The 21,881-nt window shown below is 37.8% G+C and overlaps 2 protein-coding genes across 2 annotated transcripts in view; both read right to left on the bottom strand.

Annotated features, from left to right (window-relative positions):
* LOC141464991 (centrosome-associated protein ALMS1-like) overlaps nt 1-2,217 on the bottom strand; it is a 29,570-nt gene extending 27,353 nt beyond the window's left edge. Inside the window, exon 1 of the mRNA XM_074148167.1 lies at nt 492-2,217. Coding sequence (XP_074004268.1) covers nt 492-2,163 — 1,672 coding nt within the window. The 5' untranslated portion in view covers nt 2,164-2,217. The remainder of the gene's footprint in view (nt 1-491) is intronic.
* An 8,022-nt stretch (nt 2,218-10,239) lies between these two features.
* The window catches only part of LOC141464593 (uncharacterized), a 38,451-nt gene continuing 26,809 nt past the window's right edge, over nt 10,240-21,881 (bottom strand). The window contains exons 4-8 of the mRNA XM_074147593.1: nt 20,155-20,272; nt 17,848-18,838; nt 11,799-11,806; nt 11,010-11,332; nt 10,240-10,385 (exon numbers count right to left, since the gene is read on the bottom strand). Coding sequence (XP_074003694.1) covers nt 10,240-10,385; nt 11,010-11,332; nt 11,799-11,806; nt 17,848-18,838; nt 20,155-20,272 — 1,586 coding nt within the window. The remainder of the gene's footprint in view (nt 10,386-11,009; nt 11,333-11,798; nt 11,807-17,847; nt 18,839-20,154; nt 20,273-21,881) is intronic.

Here is a 21,881-nt window from a genome sequence, read left to right as displayed (position 1 = left end):
AGAAGTTACACATATCAGTACTATAAAACACCACTGTGGGAAACCACTGCGCAACATCCACTTTCCTCCATCAACAGATTTAAAAGCCCTCCACATTTTCTGTTTTCTTCTGTAGAAAGTAGTGATGCGCATATTCTCCTCTTAGCTTTTGTACTGCCTTGACTAGAGAGTAAATCAGTAAAGCAGTAAACTAAATGAAATTATCTAGAAACAAATGTCAGAATATTTTCTTGAACCAGACTTGTACCCAACAAATTCAGTTCCAGACAAACCTGAAATGAACTACAACTGTATCAACTCCCTGCCCACAAGACTGCAGAGCCCAAGATTAAGGGTTGGGTTTTTTCCCATATGAGCAAATTTAAATATCAAAACTATCTCAAGAATGTTACTTTCATGAAAAAGCTGGGTTTGTTTTTGCTTTTCGATACCTATAAATATCTCAAATTTGAAAAGATGAAAGTCTACATTTAAGACACTAATTTGCTTACCACTCTGACTTGGGAAATAGGAAATCTTGTTAAGAGATAAAGTTGTATTGTTGGGAAGTTCATGTGCTTTCTGGAGAGATGATTGGTGGACAGCATTTTCACTGTCTTGTGAATTAACATAAATTTCTGCTGAAAAGGTTGTTTTTTCAGGACTTTCTGTTGTTATCTGAGTGGTAGCATCAGAAGTACTTTTCTCGGTCTTTGCAGAAACTACAGAGTTGAAGATATTCTTCAGGCTACCTCCCCCTGAACCCACAATTTGTGGTCTCTCACTGCTTTGCAGAGGCAGCTCTTGCCCTGCTGTGCTTGTAACAGAGGAAAGCGCTAGGCAGGAATCTGCTGAAGACACTGGCATTGGGAAAGATAAAGGTCTTTGATCTTCTGGAATAAGGTTAGCAGCTGATACTGTAGAAACAGCTTCTAGTAAAGTTTCTGGAGTTTTTAAAGACACTGGTTGAGTATTAACATCAGGTTTATGCCGTGAACTCATCTCATTTTCAGTATTCAAGTCACCGTGCAAGTCTGAGTTATTACACTTTGAGGAAAGAGTTATGTGGACACAAGACAGTGCTTTCTTAGTTGGTGATGAAGGAGATACAGACGTGGTGAATAAAATCTCATCCGCAGATGAATGATGAGATGTACCAATTTGCTCTCTCGCATCCTCTTTCTGAATGAGAGGTACTTCATCAGAAGGACTTTTCTTCTCTTCTTCAAATAACTTAATATGGCCCTTCAGCAAATCAGTTTGTACGGCCGGATCTGAACTTTCTAAGTTCTCATACAATTGGATGTGGCCAGGTGGGCTGCTTTTCTCCTGCTGGTAAGAGCTTATAGAATGGGGTTCATTAAATCTATTCGTTTCTTGAGTGAATCTTCTATTGCAGTCAAGCCCCAGGAGTCTGGCACTATGCCTGCCCAATTCCATCACATCTTGAGGCAGAACATGAGAATTTTTTGCACTAAGGGTCTGTCTTTTATCAGCATGGATGCTTACAGAATCCTCATCTGACAAACCGTCTGTTTCTTGATAAGCTCCAACTCTGCTACTGTCAGCAGAGACATGATGAAACCTGTCTTTCTCAGCAGTAAAAGCAATCTCATTAGACACTGAGCCAGCAAGCATTGGACTTGAAGGAGGACAGGTCTTAGACGTTTCCCAGTGTTTGTCATGGGTCTGTTCCTCAGTGCTAGAAGAGACAACCTCCAAAGGCATTATCCCATCAAGACCATCTCTAGTAAGACTGCTGCTGAGTACTGTGGAAGTCAATGGTGACTGCAAACGTTTTCGGGATGAAAAGGTGATAGAAGTAATTTGCTTAGCCATTTCTTCAGAATCCTTTTCCATAGACTGCTTCTTGTGAGCTGGTAAATGGACTTCTGCTGCTGCAGACCCCATTGCATATATGTCTCTCTCCATCTGCAAGAGTGGATGAAGTTCAACAGCATCATCAGAATGAGCAACTGTCTGACGTTGGTTGCAAACAGGTGTTTGAACGGTACTCAAAGATTTAAACTGTGCATCGTTCAGTAGGCAACAATCAGAAGGATCAGCTGTATATAACGGCACGCTCTGTCGTAAGCTTGACTCTAAAAGCTCCTTAGTCTTGACTGCTTGTGTTTGTCTGTCAGTTTGAAATATTTTGTCACTTGAAGATTTGAAATGCTCCATGTCCTGTTCCTGATTATTGCTACACTGAGAAGCAGCCTCCAAACTGCATCCCCATGAATCCTGAAAAATACAGAAGAATTCAGATAGGTTATGTGGATAACTTCCAGACCTTGCCAAAATTTGGATGGCAGAATTCAAAGAAAGACTAGCACTGCTGTCAGTAATCAAGAGTCTGTCATCATGAATGAGCACATGCTTTCTCTGGAAGTCATCTGTTAATGGAACTAATTAAAAATTTGTCATATTTTAAGTGCCAGCAAATTAGCTAACGTGGTTTTGATGCTATAACAAACAGCAGTAGTTTTGTGCACTATAAAGTTGTAAATACCTCCCCCCAACATCACTCCACTCACTGGAAAACAAGAATAAAACTTTGTCTCTTTTTATCAGTTGGCTTCATACACAGTTGAACATTTATCATAAACCCAGTTCATAATGTACTAGCAATAATGACTATCTTTTGAATATTTATTCACTAAGTTCAAAAGGATGTAGGGAGAGACAAATACACACACTCTCCTAAAGCTTTTTGATTTTAGTGATTTTTTTTTTTTAATTAAAAAGATAGCAAATTAGCCACACAAAATCACAGAAACACTTAGGTTGGAAGAGACCTCTGGAAGTCTCTAGTCTGACCTCTTGTTCAAAGTAGGGCTAACTTCAACATTGGACAAGGCTGCTCAGAGCTTTGTCCCATCAAGTTTCAAAAATCTCCAAGGAAGGAGATCTTGCATACAACTTAACTACTTGTGATATCTGAATTACTGATGAAAGGCATCCTTTCATAGCTCCATGGAAAAACAAAACAATGTAGAAACCCGCATTTACTTCCACTTGTATGCATTGAAACCTTAACCAAGTATGTAATGTTAAGTTCTGGTGGCCTCCAAGAAATCAGTTAGCAGACACACAATAAAATTCTTCTGGTTTGGACCAGAGTCCAAACAAACTCCACACTATTACAGCACCACATTATGTGACATTTTTAGGGTTACAGGGATACTTCTGTATCTGACATTATGCTATGCCATAAATATCACTATATGAAACAGAACTTGATATAAAAGGTTTTCCCTTGCACTTCAGTTGACTCTAGTGTTTATGAAGCAGAACTAAAATGAAAAGAAATTAAGTTACATGGGAACAAGTGGGAAGAAAACAAAGCTCTTTTTTACAAAGCATAAGAAAATATTTAATTAGAAAAGCTTTAATTTTCCGTAATTGATATTTCTCTTTTCTCCCAAAACAAGTATGCCAATTTCCCTCTCAGACAAGAGCTGTAATAAGTCTTTTTATTTTTATGGTAACCACCCACTGCTGACAATAATTAAAAAATGACTAAAAACCAATCAGAGCTTGAGTTGCTCTTTAAGGTAAATGATAGCTTGTGAAAACTTTCCAATTCTCAGGTGCAGATAATTTTCATTCTCCTATCAAAATGGATATGTTTGCCACAAATACTATTTTTTTTGTTTGGAAAGCTGGTGACAAAAAAAAAAAGAAAGTATTCCTAGCAACAGATAAGACACTAATCCCACCAAAAACAAGGAAGTTCACTGTCAGTTGTCTTTGCTCATAAAATCTTTTAAAACCTAAGTTACATTTACACCTTTGTCTGACCATGCAAATTGTCCTACATCTGTATCACCTCCCAGTATCAGAGCCACAACATGTAGGACTCTGCTATTTCACTACACGTATTCAGGCATCTGTGGCATGTATTTTACACAACAGTATAAAAAGCTGTCTTAAATTACCTGCCTGTGGTCATTTAAGAAACTGAAACTAATAATTTACTTTAATACTAACTTCTGTCCTGATTTCTTTGTCTGATTTTACTAATCATTCCCATTTCCAGCATGCTCTCCAGTCCTCATTGCTTCATCTTCTCCTGTACCTCAAGCCCCATTCCATCAAAAAAAGTCCCAACAGAAACAATCAACAGCAATTTATCATCTGAGGCAAATAAAATTAAAGCAACATATGCTATAGCCCCTCAGCAGAATCAGACAAAATAAATCCACACCCTATTCTCTGAGCATATTCATCAGACGGTGTTGCCTTTCAGCAGCCTACTAATGAGACCGATTACTGACACTGCAGTTAACTGGAAAACTCCCAGGGCTGCAGTCCCTGCTCATAAAAGAACCTACACCACCTTCTGGCATCTCAAAACGTAACCTGATTTCTCGACACACCTTTTGTAGACAAAAGCACTAAATGTACTATACAGAGATAAATGGTATGAAGGGTTCAGCAAACGGCTCTAGTTACTTGCCAAACAAAGTATAAATAAATGTGTTTAAATACTCAATGAGGTTTGGATATTCCAAACTCATTACACACAGCCAATACTAACAAGGCATATTCACTGGTCTGCAGAGATTTACCGAGATCAATAGGACAGAAAAAAAAAAAACACGATCTTCTCTCTGACTGGCTCACCACCCTCATTTCCTTAGTTTCTGCAACTCCCTGTACACGTGTCGTGGTTTGGGCTGGGCTGGAGGTAGGAATGGATAGGATCTTTGCTTCCAAGACTTTTCTCACTGGGAAGCTCCCAAATGTTGGCAGTTGATCTTTGCAGCAACTTACCTCACTGATGCAAGAAGAAGGTAGTTTGGAAAAGGAGCATTGCAAATACCTCTAAAGATCACATTACAAACAAGTGAATAAAACATCACGCTCCCAGATGCATGCAGAAAGCCTAAGAGCACAAAGAGAAAGCCTTGCAAGTACAACTAGGAAAATCTTAAGTTACCACTCACAGTAATTTATTACTGTCAACATTGATCAGAAAAAAAACAGGTTTTGCCCTGAAGCAGGTGAGTAGTTGCCTTAATTTGTTCTCTTAACACTGCACCTCCAATGCGGGGCAAAAACAAAAGAACTGAAACACTGACCTTTGGAAGTAGCTGCATTGATTCTAGAGAAATGAACATTTATCTACACACTAAGATTCCCCTCACTTAGTTGCACACTAACAGGTATCACACAGTTAGTCCCACTCCTAACACAAAATACCACACCATACTTCACACAACATTTCATTATTTTACCCCAATTCTTTTTGACAGGTCAGTTTAGCATCAGAGGCAGTATCATGGTTAGTGAACACTGGAAATGGACAAAACAAAAGGCAATTTCATCAGCATCCAAGTCGTACATCCAAATCATTAGAGCTCATGTTAATGTACATGGAACTACAGGCCACCAGCCTTCTTTAGAGAGAATTTCTTAAGTGTGGGCATAATTTTATTAATTTATCAGTATCTGCACTTCTTTAATTTAAGTGTCATTAAACATTACGATACTTCCATTGAGGTACAGAGAGCAAATCTGAAATAAATGTACTGTCATGGAGATGGGCCAGATAAGCTTATTTAAAAAATAAAACTAAAAATCTAGGCTATATTTATTTTTTTCTACTGATTGGAACAACTGTAGAAACAGCAGAGTATATTTCATTAATGAAGTGTAACACACATCCCTGGATGATTACATCCTCAGCTGCTAGCTGGAATTGGGAAATAAAAATCAGTAAAAAACATTTTTGGTGTAAGTCACAAAGTATAAACAAGTATTCCACAACAGATTTTCCATCCTTTCTACATCCCAGATGTCATTAGCAGGAAACCATTTCAGCAAGGTCTGGATTATTACTCCAAAGCAGTATTTTCCTGTGGCCTTATCTGATCTAAGCAAGTAAACTTGTTTATTTGGCTTCCTGTATTTCCTATAGCCATGAGGGACAGCAAGGGACTGTAGAAGAATGCAAGGACATAGAGTAGTCCTGTGCCAGGATAGGGATGCTCCCAAGATGATCTTTTCCCTATGCCACGTACCAGTTTGATGGCCTGAAGTAATACACAGCAACTCCTACTACTGAAAGTAAGCACAGAAGTTGCTATAAACTCATCTTCCCAAGCCTTTCACATGTCTTATTGTGCTTGTTATGTGTCATCCTTCCAAAAAAGATCTGTATGGCATATGATCCACAAGAGATTGCAGTGCAAATTTATAGCTATAACTCAGTGAACTTCCTGAAAAAGTGAGAAAGTACAAGGAATGGAAAAATACAGCATACAGTGGAAGAATACCGTATACAAAGAGGGAATACTCTTAGATAAATCAAGGGATAGGTATTTGGCACCCATAAAAATACAGGTGGGGTCCTCAATTTAGAAGGAAAATTCTTAGGTTTAATATGCTGAAACTGTACTTTTATGTAACAGCAATACAAAACCCCTCAATCACAACTGGGGGATCAAAACAAATGTGCGTATACAAATGGCACAAGGAGGTTCAATTTGAAAGACAATGCTCCTGGAACAGAAGATCACCTATTGGCTTTTCCCCATTATTCTTGAAATTCTCTATTATTCTTGAAAGACCCTAATGATTTCAGTGGAAGAATGATAACAGGGCTGATTTCTGGAGCCTAGGATTGACTTTTTATATGGTTTTCTTAAAAATCCCAGCAAACCTTTATGTCATTCTATTGCTCTTTATAACTGAGGAGCATCACCCATCCTAGGGTTAAACTCCTCAAGCCTATCAAAAAAACAAGTATGCTACCACCAACTTACCCGCTCAGGCAAAAACCAGATCTTCGCAGCCACTCCAGTATGGCCACAGATGTAGGGATTATTCATCAAACAGTAACATATCTTTAGGAATGTCTTGCAACTCTCTGCCTCCCTTCATCACAAACAAGTTTATAAGAAAGCACCATAAGCTTATCATAAATTTCACAAGACCCATCTCTTGACAATCTGAAATGTGACTTTTCTTATGCACATTCACAAAACATTTGCAGTTAATATATCTGCAGCCTTTGTCTCCTTTTCTTCCTAAAGAAGCCCAATGCACTGCACTTTCTCTTTCCAAGAATGACGAATTAAGACCTTTAGGAAGGGTCAGTATCAAATGGAGTCAGTATGAAATTTAGAATAAAACCCTTTATGTCAAAAGTTCCATGTTTGCCATTTATTCCTAAGCATTTTTGCCAAGTTTTAGTGTTTATTATAAAAACATAACAGTATGAGTATTTCTGTCCTTGTGTAATGAAAGAGCTACAAAATCACCAAGATGACTCCATGAATTGAGGGTACAGAAAACAGACTCGCTATGCAAGGTTTGTCAATCTTACAGAAGGTAAAACAGAGAAAATAAAATTCTGAGCTACATTCATGAGCATTGCTTGCTATTAAAGATACCTCTTCAAAATTAAATTTTCACATCGAATGTTCCCTTTTTTGAGCCACTATTCAGCTTAGCACTTGAGTACATGTTTGGAGCCCATTTATGTGCGTATGTCCCAATCACTTCCTTAAACACTCTGCTCAGCTAGAACTTGAGAAATCATTACGATGCTTCTTTTTTAGAGCGTCTGTTAACACATCACCAGTGACAAACAGCTATCAAACTCGACTATCTCAAAAGATGGAACAATCTTTAGAAGTAAAAGATCACTGAGAAGAACTCTCCCAAGCTGTCTTGATCCTTCTTTGCATTGTCTTTTTTTTATAGACAAGGTTCACATGCTTCCTGTGGGAAACTGTAAAATATCACAGTGGTACATTATATTTCTTGATTTGTCACCTATAAAAAATGAGAGGCAAAGTCTAAAGTTTCTCAAAAGAACACTCATCATAAGCCTGCATCAGAAGCACTAAAATAAAGATGACAGTCTGACGAAAGAATTGTTTGCATGAGTGCGAGGAACAGTTTGTCTTTCTCAGTCTGTAAAGTTTAGGAGAAAGAAAATATCTTTTCATAATCTTTGTTCTGCAGTGCATTGCCAGCTTTGTTCTATAAATTCAACAGGTATTTTACAGAATGTTTTCCATTAAATTTATAGTAGATTATTTTGTCAGCAATAAAACTGGCTGTATTTTTTTCAGTTAGTTTTCAACAATCTGTATTTTTCAGTGACATTGTTTTTCTCGGAGGGAAAAACACACTTAAGTATAGCAAAAAAAAAAAACAAACCACAGCCACCTTCATTCTGCAAATTCAAAGCTATTTTTAATCTCAAATTAAAGCCATAGTAGGGCAAAAATATTTTCAAGATGAAAGCAGAAAGTGTTGTGGTTGACTTAAAGCAATTTCTTGGTGTCTTGGATTTGCAAAACTGATTTATTTTTGCTTACTCTAAAATAGGATAAAACAAATCATAGCCGACACTCAATCACATAAAGGTAAAATACTTGGTTCCAGTCTGTAACAAGTTAATGTTAGGGACAAAGCTGTAGTCTAACAAAATATAAAAGTTTGAAAAAAAATAGCTTCAAGGCCTCTAGTTTTTAATGAGCAGATCGAAGCAAAAATGTAGTTGTGGTTTGGGTTTTTTTTCCTTTTTTAAGAATTGTCTGAATTTCTAAAAATAAATAAAATTGTTAACATGTTTTGGTTTTTTTTAGGCTCCCCAGTCAAAAATTACACCAACACATGAAAAACCAAGAAGCTTAGTCTGATGTTTTTTCGAAGCTGATGTCTATATTACCAATGATGTTCATGCCCAAGAAACTAAACACAAACACAGACTACTCTTAAAACACTACTCTTCATTCTTGCTGATGCAAGGCTTTTAATTAAAACAAACAAACAAAACCCTACTGCTTTTCCTAGGAAGCAGGCAGTCTACAGGGAGAAGAAAAAAAAAAAAAGAAAAAAAACAGTATAAAAAAAAAGAAGATACATTGCTAAAGCTAAGGACATTTATCTGAAACACCAGATTTAGGACAGATTATGACTCTATTTTCAAATACAAATTTTCTACGTTCTCCTCAGAAACTGCCCCAACCTTTAGCTCTGCCTAATTATCCAGCCTCTCTCCCATCAACTCTGAGTTGTCTAACCCGCACACATAAATACATCATCCATCCACTATTCATGTTATACAAACATCTCCACATTTTTCCAGTCTGTTGTTTTGGGTTTTTTTTCCAAAATATTCTCTATGATTAGTACCCTATCTTGGGACTCACAGACAGCCCCTGGAAATCATGACAGAGTTAGACTGGACATGAAATGCTGAAAACAGATATTCAAAGTTAAACTGAAAGTAACATACTCCTGCTTAGACAAATTCCAATTTGGATATACTTATATGTTAATATATGAACTAGAAATGTTCCAGAGGAGATATGCAAAACATCACAGCAATTCAGTAACAAGTTTTCACAGAAAAATAGAGCTATAAGAGACTGAAAGCTCATCTAGTCTATATCCCTGCCCCAAATCAGCAATAACTACACTTAGATGATTCTTTACCAAAACATGCCCAAGCTCTTCTTAAAAACATACCATGATCATCACTCCATAATCTTCCTCTCATCATCCTTACTGTTAAGGAGTTTCTTTTCTAATAAGACACTTCTTCGCATTTGAAGCCCACTACCTTTAATACAGTCAACATAAAGAGGGAACAATTTACTCCCTTCTTCCCTGACACATCCTTTCAAAACTAAGTATCACAGTCCTTTGTAAACATTTCAGAGCACAAGGGAAGTAAACACAGCAAATACTCCTATCACCTAGACAATATTGCACTGTACAGTAAACTCTTTCCACAGAAGGAGGAGTTTACAAGGCACCATCAGCACTTGCATAAATATTTTGTGAAAAGCAGAACTCATTAAGTCAACTAAGACTCATGAGCTGCGTGCACATTATCACCACAATAACACCAATTCTCCCATCACATCATCACTGACCACATCTCTGTCCTTCATAGCTTCCTTCAGAATATCTTCAGTTGTGTACTAGCCCCTTATGCCCCAAACCACCTCCCCTCACCCAAGACATCTAACTACTGTCTGGGGGGGAAAACAAAACAAAACACACCCACAACAGCATGTGCTGTGGCTGGTCTTAAAACATACATAGGAACTGACTAAACCAAAACAAGTGCTTCCACTAAACAGAGCTCTCATTAGTTTGCATCCCCCTCCCACTGTCTAGCCACCAATCTTCAGAAATATTGCAGGAATATAATTAATCATTTTAAGATCACAAGCAAGACAGTAGCATTTATCCCCCACTTCAAAAATTTTCTCCAGAGCAGCTTGTTTATCTGTTTTGTACCTTGGCTAGTGCAGATTTCTTGGCACTCAGAAGCAGTTCTGCCTTTATTTCCTCTAGTCTTTGTTGGTCATCTTCATTCCAGTCTGACACAGATTCCTGAGATCGGCTGGCCAGTTTTAGCTTCACCCATGCTATACAAAGAACATAAAACAGAAAGCAGTTTCCTTTCCATTTTCTCACATCATGTACGATAACAGTTTTATAACTTAAAAATCAAAACTTTGCTACACATTTCTAGCCAACATGACAAAGACCACTATCAAATACCAGAGCTGACAGACTGACCAGAAATACAGTCTAAAATGGGTCTTTTGAACTTTTCTTTGGAAAGGTAGATCCCAGACCCATTACCCAGTTCTGTCACCTTTACAGTCTCAGACTCAAGTCGACACTCTTTCACACAATCCTTTCCCAAATTCTTAACCTGGCACATGCTTAATAGCTACATGGACAAAACACTTCCTTGTGTCAACGTTAGGCAAAAGAAGGTATTCAAACTGGAAGTCCAATTCTACCCCATTCTATTATACCACATAGGATGACTAAAAAACATCAATCATTTAAGCCCATTTAACCCCATTAAAGTTTATCATTAATAATATAATGTAAACCACCTTTAAAATCAGGGGAACAGACTCAGGTCCTCTTATGTCCATACCTCATCATTTCAAAGTAATTTCAAAGCAATCCTTAAACATAAATATTTGTCATTCTAACATAACGCTTGATAAAACACGACTGAGACATTTTGTTACCTCGTGCTTTCATCTCCTCTTCATCTGCACTCTTCAGAATTTGTGCTGCATGTATCGCAGGCGGGCCATTTCTCAGGTTTTTGACACGGGCAGCTAGTGAATCTCCACTGCTACTGTCATCGCTCTCTCGCATGCCTCCTGCCTTGCTTCCAGCTACACTAGCTTTGGACAATATGCTCTGGAAGCCCCCTGTGACACCAGTGACACTGCCTAGAGGCTCCGAGGGAGAATTCCGCAGAAGGTTTTTGATACGGGCAGCTAGTGAATCTCCACTGCTACTGTCCTCGCTCTCTCGCAAGCCTCCTGCCTTGCTTCCAGCTACACTAGCTTTAGACAATGTGCTCTGGAAGCCTGCTGGGACATTGGTGACACTGCCTAGATGCTCTGTCGAAGAAGAATTCCCCAACTCTGAAGTTCTTCCACTGCTGACTTCACTATTTCCATTGCTTTGTGCAAGACCCACATAACCAGGTTGATTTCTGTCTGTAGTTACACTACTACAGCCTTCTGGCTCAGACCTTCCTACAGATTTTCCTGTCCTAAACTCTTTGGTCATTTCCTTCATCATCTCTTCACTGTTGCACAAGTGGACATCAAAAGAATTTTCCCATCTTAAATTGCATGTGCTATAATTCAGAGGCTTTATTACCAAGCCCTCTTCTCGCATACTTCTTTGGGTCATAGTCTCATCCCATGAACATATCTTCTGAAACTGGGGGACACTTTCTTTCACTAACGTGGACTCCTCAGGGCCATCTTCCTTTCTCATCAGCAGTGAGGAAGACTTACCAGTTTCTCTAGAAGATGCAGTGGAAAAGACAGGATCACACTGACTGCCAGCTATATCCTCTGCCAAAAGCTTATGTGTATCTTGCAATGCACCAGACCCAATCAAAGAATCACTTTCTTGACCCTTATTTCTCTTACTACCTACACTTGAAGTTTGTGATCCTCTGTCGACTTCCATTTCATTTTTAACTCCAGCCAAAGAACCAGTAGTCCATCTCTGTAGGCTGCTAATTACATCTTTTGACTCATTTTTAGCTAGCAGATCCTGAACACTTTTTGCAACAAGCATGGGACTCTCTCTGTCAGAACAGCAGTCAGGTGAAACAGTGTGCCGCTGCTGGTTTGGTTCAGCTAGTCTGGAAACAGCTGAGCACTTTGCCTCGCCTTGTGTGGCAAGTGGAGCAGTTATCTCCAGTTGGTGGCATGACATCCTGCACTGACTCACTGGTTTGTCTCCAAAAGATCTTGAGAAGCGGGGAGAGAGTTCACCAGATGACAGAACATCAAAACCAACTTCTGAATTCATTGATGTAGACATACTGAGAGTGGAAGTGCTGGAGTTAAAACTTGTTTGCTTAATTTCAACTGCTGATAGCAATTCACCTACAAAGTAACAGAAGATTCACTAAGTTTGAGGCTCCAGAAAACAGTTGCATCAGTAAAGACTACTTTTTCTTGTACTAGAGGACGTGTAAAGGGAGGGAATCATTCAAATACTGGAAAACATTTAGGAAACTGTTTTTAGAATGAGACTTGAACTAAGAATTCCATGACAATTGTCTACTGAAAGAAATCCCTTGGACCATTTTGGATAAACATCAAAACTACAGAACTTAAATAACTTGCTTTTGAATAAATGCTTAAACTAGATTTTAAATCAATGTTCGTAGATAAATGACATAGTGATGCTTGAATGTCCAAATGAACATTTGGATTATAAAAGCTTGTTTCCCACTACAGCTTAGAAAGGTCCAAAAACAGACAAAATGCACTTTTCGCATTTGAATATATTACAACTTATTGCTTTTAAAACAAAAAACAAACAAACAAACAAACAAAAACCCACAAAAAAAACCCCAAATGCCAAACTTAAGTGCAAATGCTGTTCTTAAATCCATGCTGGCAGGTAGACACAAGAGTGAAGAGCCAGCTCCCAAGTATGCCTACCAACAGCTATTTTGTTTGTTTCAAATGCAATTTTGTTCTATGGCCCAACTATTGATATTTTCAAGAATATCAAGTAGTCCAGAGCCCAGCTGAATAATATCTCTATTGAGGAGAACTCTACCTCTCTACCAAGGTGTTTCAGTTGCCAAGTCTCCCACAACGCTTAAAGGAGGAAAAAGTAATAAAATAAGCAAGCCCAATTGGCATAAGAGGAGATGCACTTAAACACTTCTGGTTAGAAAGACAGGTCAGTGCAGGATTCTCGAAGTCACAGATGTTCAAAGGGTTAGATAGGTACTTGTTGTGAAGAGCCTTCAGATCTGCTCTTCCCCACTGGGTACACGATGCAAATGCCAAAAGAGAATAATGCTAAGGAAAAGTAGTTGTAATGCACATTTTCACATTTTAATGATACACTACGTGGGCATGTCACTGAAGAACATCTTAACCCTAACTGAGCACACTGTTCTTCACATAGAAATTACTCAAACCTGTTAAGGTCATATTGAAATTTTTTTTATATATTGAGATGAATGGATTTATGAACTGATCTGGTCAGTTACAAAAATGTGTATGACTTTTTGTCACACTGAACACACCAAGAAGTCTCAGAAAGAAATAGAAACCACAAAGAAAAATATCTGGTAACATTTCTTTAATCTTCAGATACAAAACATTTCCTTCTTAAGAACTCTTGTAAAAAGAGAAGAAAAAAGATAAAATGCCACTGCACTGGCTAGAAGGTAGCCATGACTCCCATGTTTTCAAATGTGTTAATGCTTACTTTTCCAATGTCAAATATCTCATATTTGAGATAGAAGGTCAACTCATACAAATGAAACAGATCACATGAGAAGAAACACACTTGACACTACCAGGCCAAGAGCAACCTCACAGGCGAGTCTGAAGTTTTGTGTTCTCCAAGGCTTGCACAACACAAGGTCCTCCTTCCCCGTACCTTGTGGCTGTGGAGCAGTCCCTGTCAGCGTGTCAGTGGAGTCCTTCAGCATTCTAAGCTCTGAAGGGGAAAATTCAACTTCCCTGATCGGTCCTCGGGGTATAAATGGTGTCAGTATAGTTCCAGGTGATTGATCAATGCCAAGGTTGCGAAGATATATCTGGTAAAAGTAAAAATAAATAACAAAGATGGCAGTCTTACAGAATGTCAGTGGATTCTGAAGGTGCACATGATTTCCATGTCACCTTAAACACAACTTGTTTTTAAACATCTTAAGCTCCATTCATGTTCAACTCACACTAACAGTTCACCCAAAACACTAAAGCAGTTACATGAGATAACATCTCCAGCTTATTCTGTTCTTTGGACCATGAGTGACAAGCCTATTCTCTAGCTAGTATGGTAAGGCCTACAAATGGGCACTTCAGAAACCATATGTAGCCCAGCAGAACAACTGACATATCCTGCAATCTCTTCCTCATTAATTTATCTTTGGCAACAATTCAGAAATAAGTTGCAAGAACTGTTCCAGTGGTCACAGCTTGTGCTTGCACCCACTGACAAGTTTTTCCCCGGTGCTTTCCTGCCCTTTCCTTCATCATGTGCCAAAGGTGGCAACTGGCAGTAGCCTGCAACCACCAAACCAGTGCCCAGCCCTTTCTATAGAATGCAGAAACAACGGAAGCCAAGTACTTATAGTCTTTTCACTCAAATGCATGCTTTGTTACACTGTATGAGCAAGAGGTCTGATACTTAAGAGGAGGTTTGTAAGCTTCAGCCTCACCTGTTTAAGGCGAGAAGAGAAGGAGAACACAAAGGTTTGGTTTAAAAACCTTTTCCCTTCCCAAATGACCGCTGCACAAAAAACATTATCAGACACTGTCCAGGACATTGTCAGTTCAGACACACACAGCATCATTCCCTGTATTAATACATTTTGAAAGCTGGAGGAGTCTCGTGCAGGTATGAGCCTACCAAAGGTCATCTAGGATCTCCTGAAAAAATAACTTCTTCCCTTTTAACAGAGCATCTAAGTTTACATACAGACATTATATGCAGGAAAAAGAGAAAAAAACCCACAAACCTAAATTTGCCTTGACTTAATCACCTGTAGGGACAAGTTAATTCCAACTCATCTGTACTATGTCCTAAACTAGCCAACAAAATGAAATAAATCACCTTATAGATCTTATCCAACTCTATTTCCTATGATTTTATTACAAACTACATATTAATACCCACATACATGGGGTAATCTCCTTTACCTTGTCAGTGATTTATGAGAACAAAATTCCTCAGAACTAGGGCTGCAGAACATGCCTAATTACAGTAATAAAAAAAAAAGGAGGTAACAGATAACCTTTACCTCTCATGAATTTAATTGAAAATATCTCCCCTACAATATTTATATTTGTTTCAACACATATTTGCAGAGACAACTCAGAGAAGAGTGCTTCTAAAACACAGTTCCAAAGACCTAATGATTATAGGAGTCATCTTGTGAGAGGAACAGCCACTTACTCAGAAGATAATTACATGTTTATCATTAACATAAATCTGCATTTAATTTTCTCTACACTCAACAGCTATTAGTACAGCTAACATGGCTGCCACAATCTGCCCTCCATTCTTACCAACCATCCTGAAATGGGTAAGGGAGGAAAGAAATCTGCATTAGTCAAATAAGATATAAAGGAGTAAAGGCATGCAGAGGCTTCGAACATCCTTTATGAGCAACATACAAAGAATCAAGAATGTATGCCTTAAAAACTGGAACAAAGTGAACAAGCTATAAGGGTATTTATAGGAAAAAAAAAAAAGCAATTTGATTTGCCAAGGAGTTCTGTGTTGGTTTTGCTATTATTGCATATCCGTGGGTGTGTGAAGTTCATCTCTCTCTTCTGCAGCCTAGCATTTCCTTAGTCAGCAGTTGAGTCTCAACTTCATGTTTGGATAATTATAACCTGATCTTTTGAAAGAATCTGGAAGATCAGAAATGGTTTATCAATGCTCTGCTAAAAGAGCTATAATCAATTTATTTACAAGTCTTTTATCAAACAGATTTCACTTTTTATCACTCACTGTGTCCTGTTCTTATGTCCTTTATGTTCCACCACCATTAGTCACCAATCTTTGTATTACTCTAGTATTCTGTCACCATCATATCACCTATACATGGGGGAAAAAAATATAACTTTCCCATATCCAACCTTTTATTTGCCCATGTTAAATATTACCTAAAAATCATTTCTTCCATCTCTGTATTTAAGATAAGCTGAAGTAATATCATGGATGAAATTCACCAGTAGCACAGATGGGCATAAAACCATCTCATTTAGTCTGTAGTGATTTAGACCCTACCAGAGTCTCCTAGAAGAATAGTGGATAAAAAAAAAAAAATGGGAAAACTCTGAAACCAGAGTTTAAATTAGTATCCATTATAAAAGGTCCTTTAAGGTTATTTTTTTTAGGCTTACATAAAACACTTATTTGCAAGTATTCCTAGAAAATGAATTATGGCATGACAGGTTCCGAACATGACTGGATATCAGAAACTATCAGACACTAGGGCATGCTAGTGTCTTGCTGCTGTGATACCTTCTGTGTTTCTGTCCTACTCACTCTACGACAGCCTCTGATCTCTTCATAACCAGAAGGTAAAAAAGAGTTACAAATTTTTGTTAGAAATTAACTTACTGGGATCCTTTCTTCAATATTAAGCTCTTCTTTCTCTGGAGTTTCCAAAGAAGTTGCTCCAATAGGGATGAAGTTATCTTTTGCACTGCTGAAGAAGTACCTGGAAACCACTGAAGAGCACCCAGAAGAGCCCAAGTCCCCCTGGCTACTTTCCCCAGTACTAACAGGCAGATTCAAACTATCTGGGGAAATATCACCAAAATTGCCCACGCTAACATGGCCAGTAGGAATATTTAGGTTGTGAGAGTGATTTTCAAGAGGATCACAATTCTGCTGGTCATCAGTTGGAGAGTTTCCATCCTCTCGAAGGAGCAGAGCAACTCCTTCACCAGAAACAAAAGCATTTGGGTCTGAACTTTGTCCTGTACTATTACTTTCTGCCTCTTCACCACTAGATCCAGAAACAATCTCAGCTGTGAACTTTTGTATCATGGAGCCTCCTAAACTATTTTCAGACACTCCTAAAATGTTACTTTCATCTTCTAGAGGCCGTAGTGTCTCTTTTGAGTTTGCTGATGGAATAACTTCAACCAAGGACGTGTTCCTACTGGAAACATTTACCGTGTTGACAGACTGAGATCTATTAAGAAGTTGCATAAGCAGTAAGTTTTTATTATGCAAACGCAAACTTCCCAGGGAACCTGTCTCTCTAGAGGAAGCAGCAACATAATCTTTGGGGTCTCTACTACTTTTTTGTATTGACAAAATATTGTTTGAAGAACTGGCAATTGGACTGTAGGCTTTCGTTCTACGAGAAACTCCACCTGGGTCACTTGAAGTCAGTGCATCAGATCTCTCCTCCGGCTGGCTCACATTCCAAGCCCCTACCTTCTCCATGAAATTAAGCGATGGGAGTGACTGAATTCTTCCAGTGTGGGGATATTTCAATTGTAAGGACTCAAAACAATCACTGTTTTCTTTCTGAGCACACTGGAGTGAATGTTGCTCCTCAGCAGATACAGGTGTACTGGTAGATGACTTTCCTGAAGTTTCTTCATTTAAGCATGAAGGAGAGGCCTGAATATCTGATTTGATCACAAGGACACCAAGTTCTTCTGCCTTAACATTTTTCTGTAGTAGTATCCCTGGAGTAGACTGATAGTTTGGATGAGCAAAGTGCACAGAGAATGAGCCATCACCTACAAGATTAAAGGAAGGGGAAATGCCTGTAATTTTATGTCCCCTTTCTATGGAAAAATCCGAACTAGTTAATTCACTCCTGCTTACTTGAGGTTCTACTTCCACTGGGGCATTCTCACTGCATGAAGGAGCTTCCATTTCAGTCACGACTACTTGTTTAGGTGCACAATCACTGGTGCTTGTCACAGTAGAGATAAACTCCTCTTTCTCAGATTTCATTGGAGGAGATAGTTGTTTCTGCTGATGATCTAGGAAAACTCCCTGGATTTCCTCAGCAACAGCCACAAACTTCAAGCTTTCAGAGCCATTTAAATCCACTCCACGTTCCTTCGACAGTTCAGCTACTTCAGAAGTCTTTGCAGAAAAAGCATCTCGTGCATCTGAATTTTTACAATTGTCTTTCCTCAAATCATCAGATAAATTATTAGAGAAATCAAGCTCATGAACCTTCTTTTCTTTTTCCAGCTTCTCCAGCTGCTTCATACACCCTTCTGACTCACCCTCAGACATTTTTACCTTTTCTTTTTGCATCTCTCTTTCCCTTTTTTCTGAATTCTTAGTCAGTACTGTTTTACAAGAGGAGTTTTCTGAAGATGAGAACTCATCATGCCTCAGTAACCCTTTGTCTTCCTCTGAAAGCTCAAAACCAGTAGCTGGTACATCGCTGTTGCGAGAGAAACATTGGTCTTTTACAGACATACTACAGGTCTGCTTTGCAAGAGAAGCTTCCGTTTGGTTGAGTCTATTTGCCTTGGTTAGCATCACCTTTGAAGTGGAGTTTGCTAAATCGTCACTTGTTTGGGGAATCAATGCCTTCTCATTAGTATAATTCTTACAGTCTTCATTTGCCTCCTTGTTCACAGGTAGTTGTCCAGAAAAAGAGGTTTGCTGAGACAACCAGCCACTACCACTGGCATCACAAGGTTCCACATGTCTGAATGAAAAAGGATGCTGGGACAAAGTAAAGCAGTCACTGGGCGCATCAGAGGGAGATTCTGCATCTGTCAGTGACACAGCTTCATGGATGTGCGAAGCCTTTGCACGCTCCTCAGACACACCAGAAACATCAGGGACTCCTCTACAAGAGGCAAGAAAAGTAAGTAAATTTCTGATCAAATTTTTTTTATTTCAACATCCGTATTCTCTGTTTTAACGTAAGAGGAAAAAGTAAAACTTCACTCAAATAACTGGAGTTTAGCAACATACACATAAATACATCCTCTAAACAGGCCAAAATGTGAAGAAATGTAAAGAAAGTTCAAACTATATCAAAAAGCCCTACTGCCCTATAAAATAAAGATGTTTAAATAATATTAGTTTCTACTTAGTAGGTCAATATTTTTCAATCAATTTAGGACTGAAGTATTTTTTACTAACAGGATGTTTATTAGTTAAAATATAGAAGCTGCTTTCCATGTGGGTTTGTTGTTTTTTATAACATAAATCACCTATTTCAGTTTCATTATATCAATTATTTCTTTAAAGGATATAAAATAAGCCAGGGTCTCAGAGGGACACAAGAAAAAATTCCTATAAACTTCTAATATTTTTATTTAATTATTTTTAATTAATAGTTATTTTATATGAAAATGATCATCAAACCTCAACTAATATTACTCTACGCAAGTAGATCACCAGCTCTGGTGGAACTAAGTTTTGATCCACAAAGTGAAGTCAGAGTGTATGCCATTAGAAAACAAATCTGTCTCCCATCACACACCAAAAAAAGTACAAGGAAGCCTACACAACAGCAAAACCATAAGTATGTGTATTTATATGTACACTTCCTTTTTTCCCCTTTTTAATAAAGGGCAGAGGATTTCTTGCCACCTTTGCACAAAAGAACATTTGTCACACCTTGAAATGAAGGCTTGAACAAAAACTTTTACTGAAATAGTTATTTCTTTATGTATTCAAACTTTATATACAAATACGTATTTTAAATTACACATAACATATTACTCCATTATATACAAACCACAATATTATCAAATGTATATGTATGCATATATTTACTACTGTAATTATAAGTTGTATCTGATTTTTGTACCCAAAATTTCACGAAGTTTATTTCGGAGTCTAAGAAAGCTAAAAAGATGTCTGAGAGGGTGGAGTTCCTCATTTTCCAGTTTTCTTCAGGTACATTAAGGATGACAAGTTCAGAAGAGGCTTGTTCTGGTTTTCCCTTGTTCAAACTCTTTTGAAGGCAAAATAAAAAGAGGAGTACAACTTTGACAATGCCTTCTCTCTATACCAAACAGAGTAAACTACACCTTTGTCTTATTTCTGTGAGCATAAAACTGTAATTATTTAGTTATCAAATGTAGGACAATTCATGGCCACTCAAGAATAATGGCTTGCGTTCTGTCATGACCCCAGGTAACTTTATCCTACCTTAAGGGAATAAAATCCATTTCTGATTGCTGGAGAAGCGTCTCATCTGAAAATCTTTGGCTTTGTGCTGAATACATCACCAGTGGAAGACAGGGAGACAACTGACTATCCTGAATATCTATTAAAAATAAAAAAAACACAGTAATAAAAGCTTGCCAGGAAATCCCTCTTTAGACTGCCCCACCAACTAATACAGCCTTCAAAATTCAAAAACATGCCAACTGCAGTGAAAATTAAGTAATCCCATCATTTAAATCCTCTGATGAAGCATGTTCCTTCGTGTATTAAATTAAACTTTCTTATCACGTATCAAATTCAGAATTCTTTTTGCAAACCTCAAAATGTTACATGACACTGACATCTCTAACTTACCCTCTTAAACTTTTTTGCGCACATCCCTGTCCTTTTTACACTCACTAGTCAGCACCTCCCTTCGTGATTTCCATGCAGTCTATACTCATAAGAACACCTCCACATAAATTTTTATTATAGCAAAAGCTGCATAGATTATTTTCTTTAGGGTTTCAAAATGCAAGTAATAATAAAAATTAGTCGTCACAATTATACTAGTACCACCGTCTACTCCTGTAGCAATAAATTTTAGTTTCTATCATATATTTCTGTGTTCGCTGAGGTAGTTGGCACTTCTTTTTTCAGTTCACTGCTTTCCAAAAACAAACAGAAATGTTTTATGACACAAGAATAAAAACAACTATAAACTGGTATCTGATAAGTATAAATGACTACATACACATTTTGATGCAAAAAAAAAAAAAATCCAATACTTTGATAAGTAAGCTTTTTTTTTTTAAAGCAAAAAGGCTATTTTTTGTCAAGAGTATGACTTTCAGAATCAGAATTCACATTCATTTAATTTAGGTTCATTAGTTTTCAACCATCTCAGACAAGCTATACTCTGTATCACCTACAGAAGCATAATCACATCAGATAAGATGACCATTACATACAAAGAATCAAGTTTACATTACGTCAGCTTTATCCTGAGGCTTTCTACGGCTTGTATTACATCACCTGATGAGTGGTATCCAACCACAAGATGACCATTCTGATTAATTTTTAATTTAATGTTTCCAATTATCATTTTTTTAATCACTTTAGAACACTATGTAGTGAGAGGATAATTATATGGATAGAAGTAATTCTACAGCACACGGCAAAGCTGTGGCTCAAAATTTGGATGCTCCCTAGTCCCACCCCATCAGCAGCTAGAAAAATAATAATATGATTGCTATACAGTTTCAAAGATTCCCTTCTATCTCAGCAGCTGTCTCCACCGCATGGCCAGCCTAATGTCTCCTAGAGGAAGCCAAATTTATACTTTAGCATCTGTAGGACAGATGGCACAAACATGCTACAGCAACTTAAATGGAGTCTTTGTTTTTCTAGTACCCAGTACCTCCACCTTACTCTGTTACATAAATGCATTGCACTAGTCACCATTCCATTTCACTTTGGTCTTAACTATTTGCAATACCAAACATGAAAGAAAGGTAAAAAAAAGCCAAAACTTTTGGAAGTTTACAGGAAAGGAGATGATATGTAACTTAAAAGAATAGGTATGAATAGCTACTCCTAAGCAACTTAACAAGAGAGGGCATTCAGAAGAAGCTCCAATGTAGACTGGTGAGCAACTGAGCAAAGCTGGATGAAAAAAATAATTATAACACACATGGTAGTGTGAAAAAAGTAGAGGAGAAAACTCAAGA

The sequence above is a fragment of the Numenius arquata genome, chromosome 5 (genome assembly GCF_964106895.1).
Source record: "Numenius arquata chromosome 5, bNumArq3.hap1.1, whole genome shotgun sequence".
Taxonomy (NCBI): domain Eukaryota; kingdom Metazoa; phylum Chordata; class Aves; order Charadriiformes; family Scolopacidae; genus Numenius; species Numenius arquata.
This window is presented reverse-complemented; position numbering and strand designations above follow the sequence as displayed.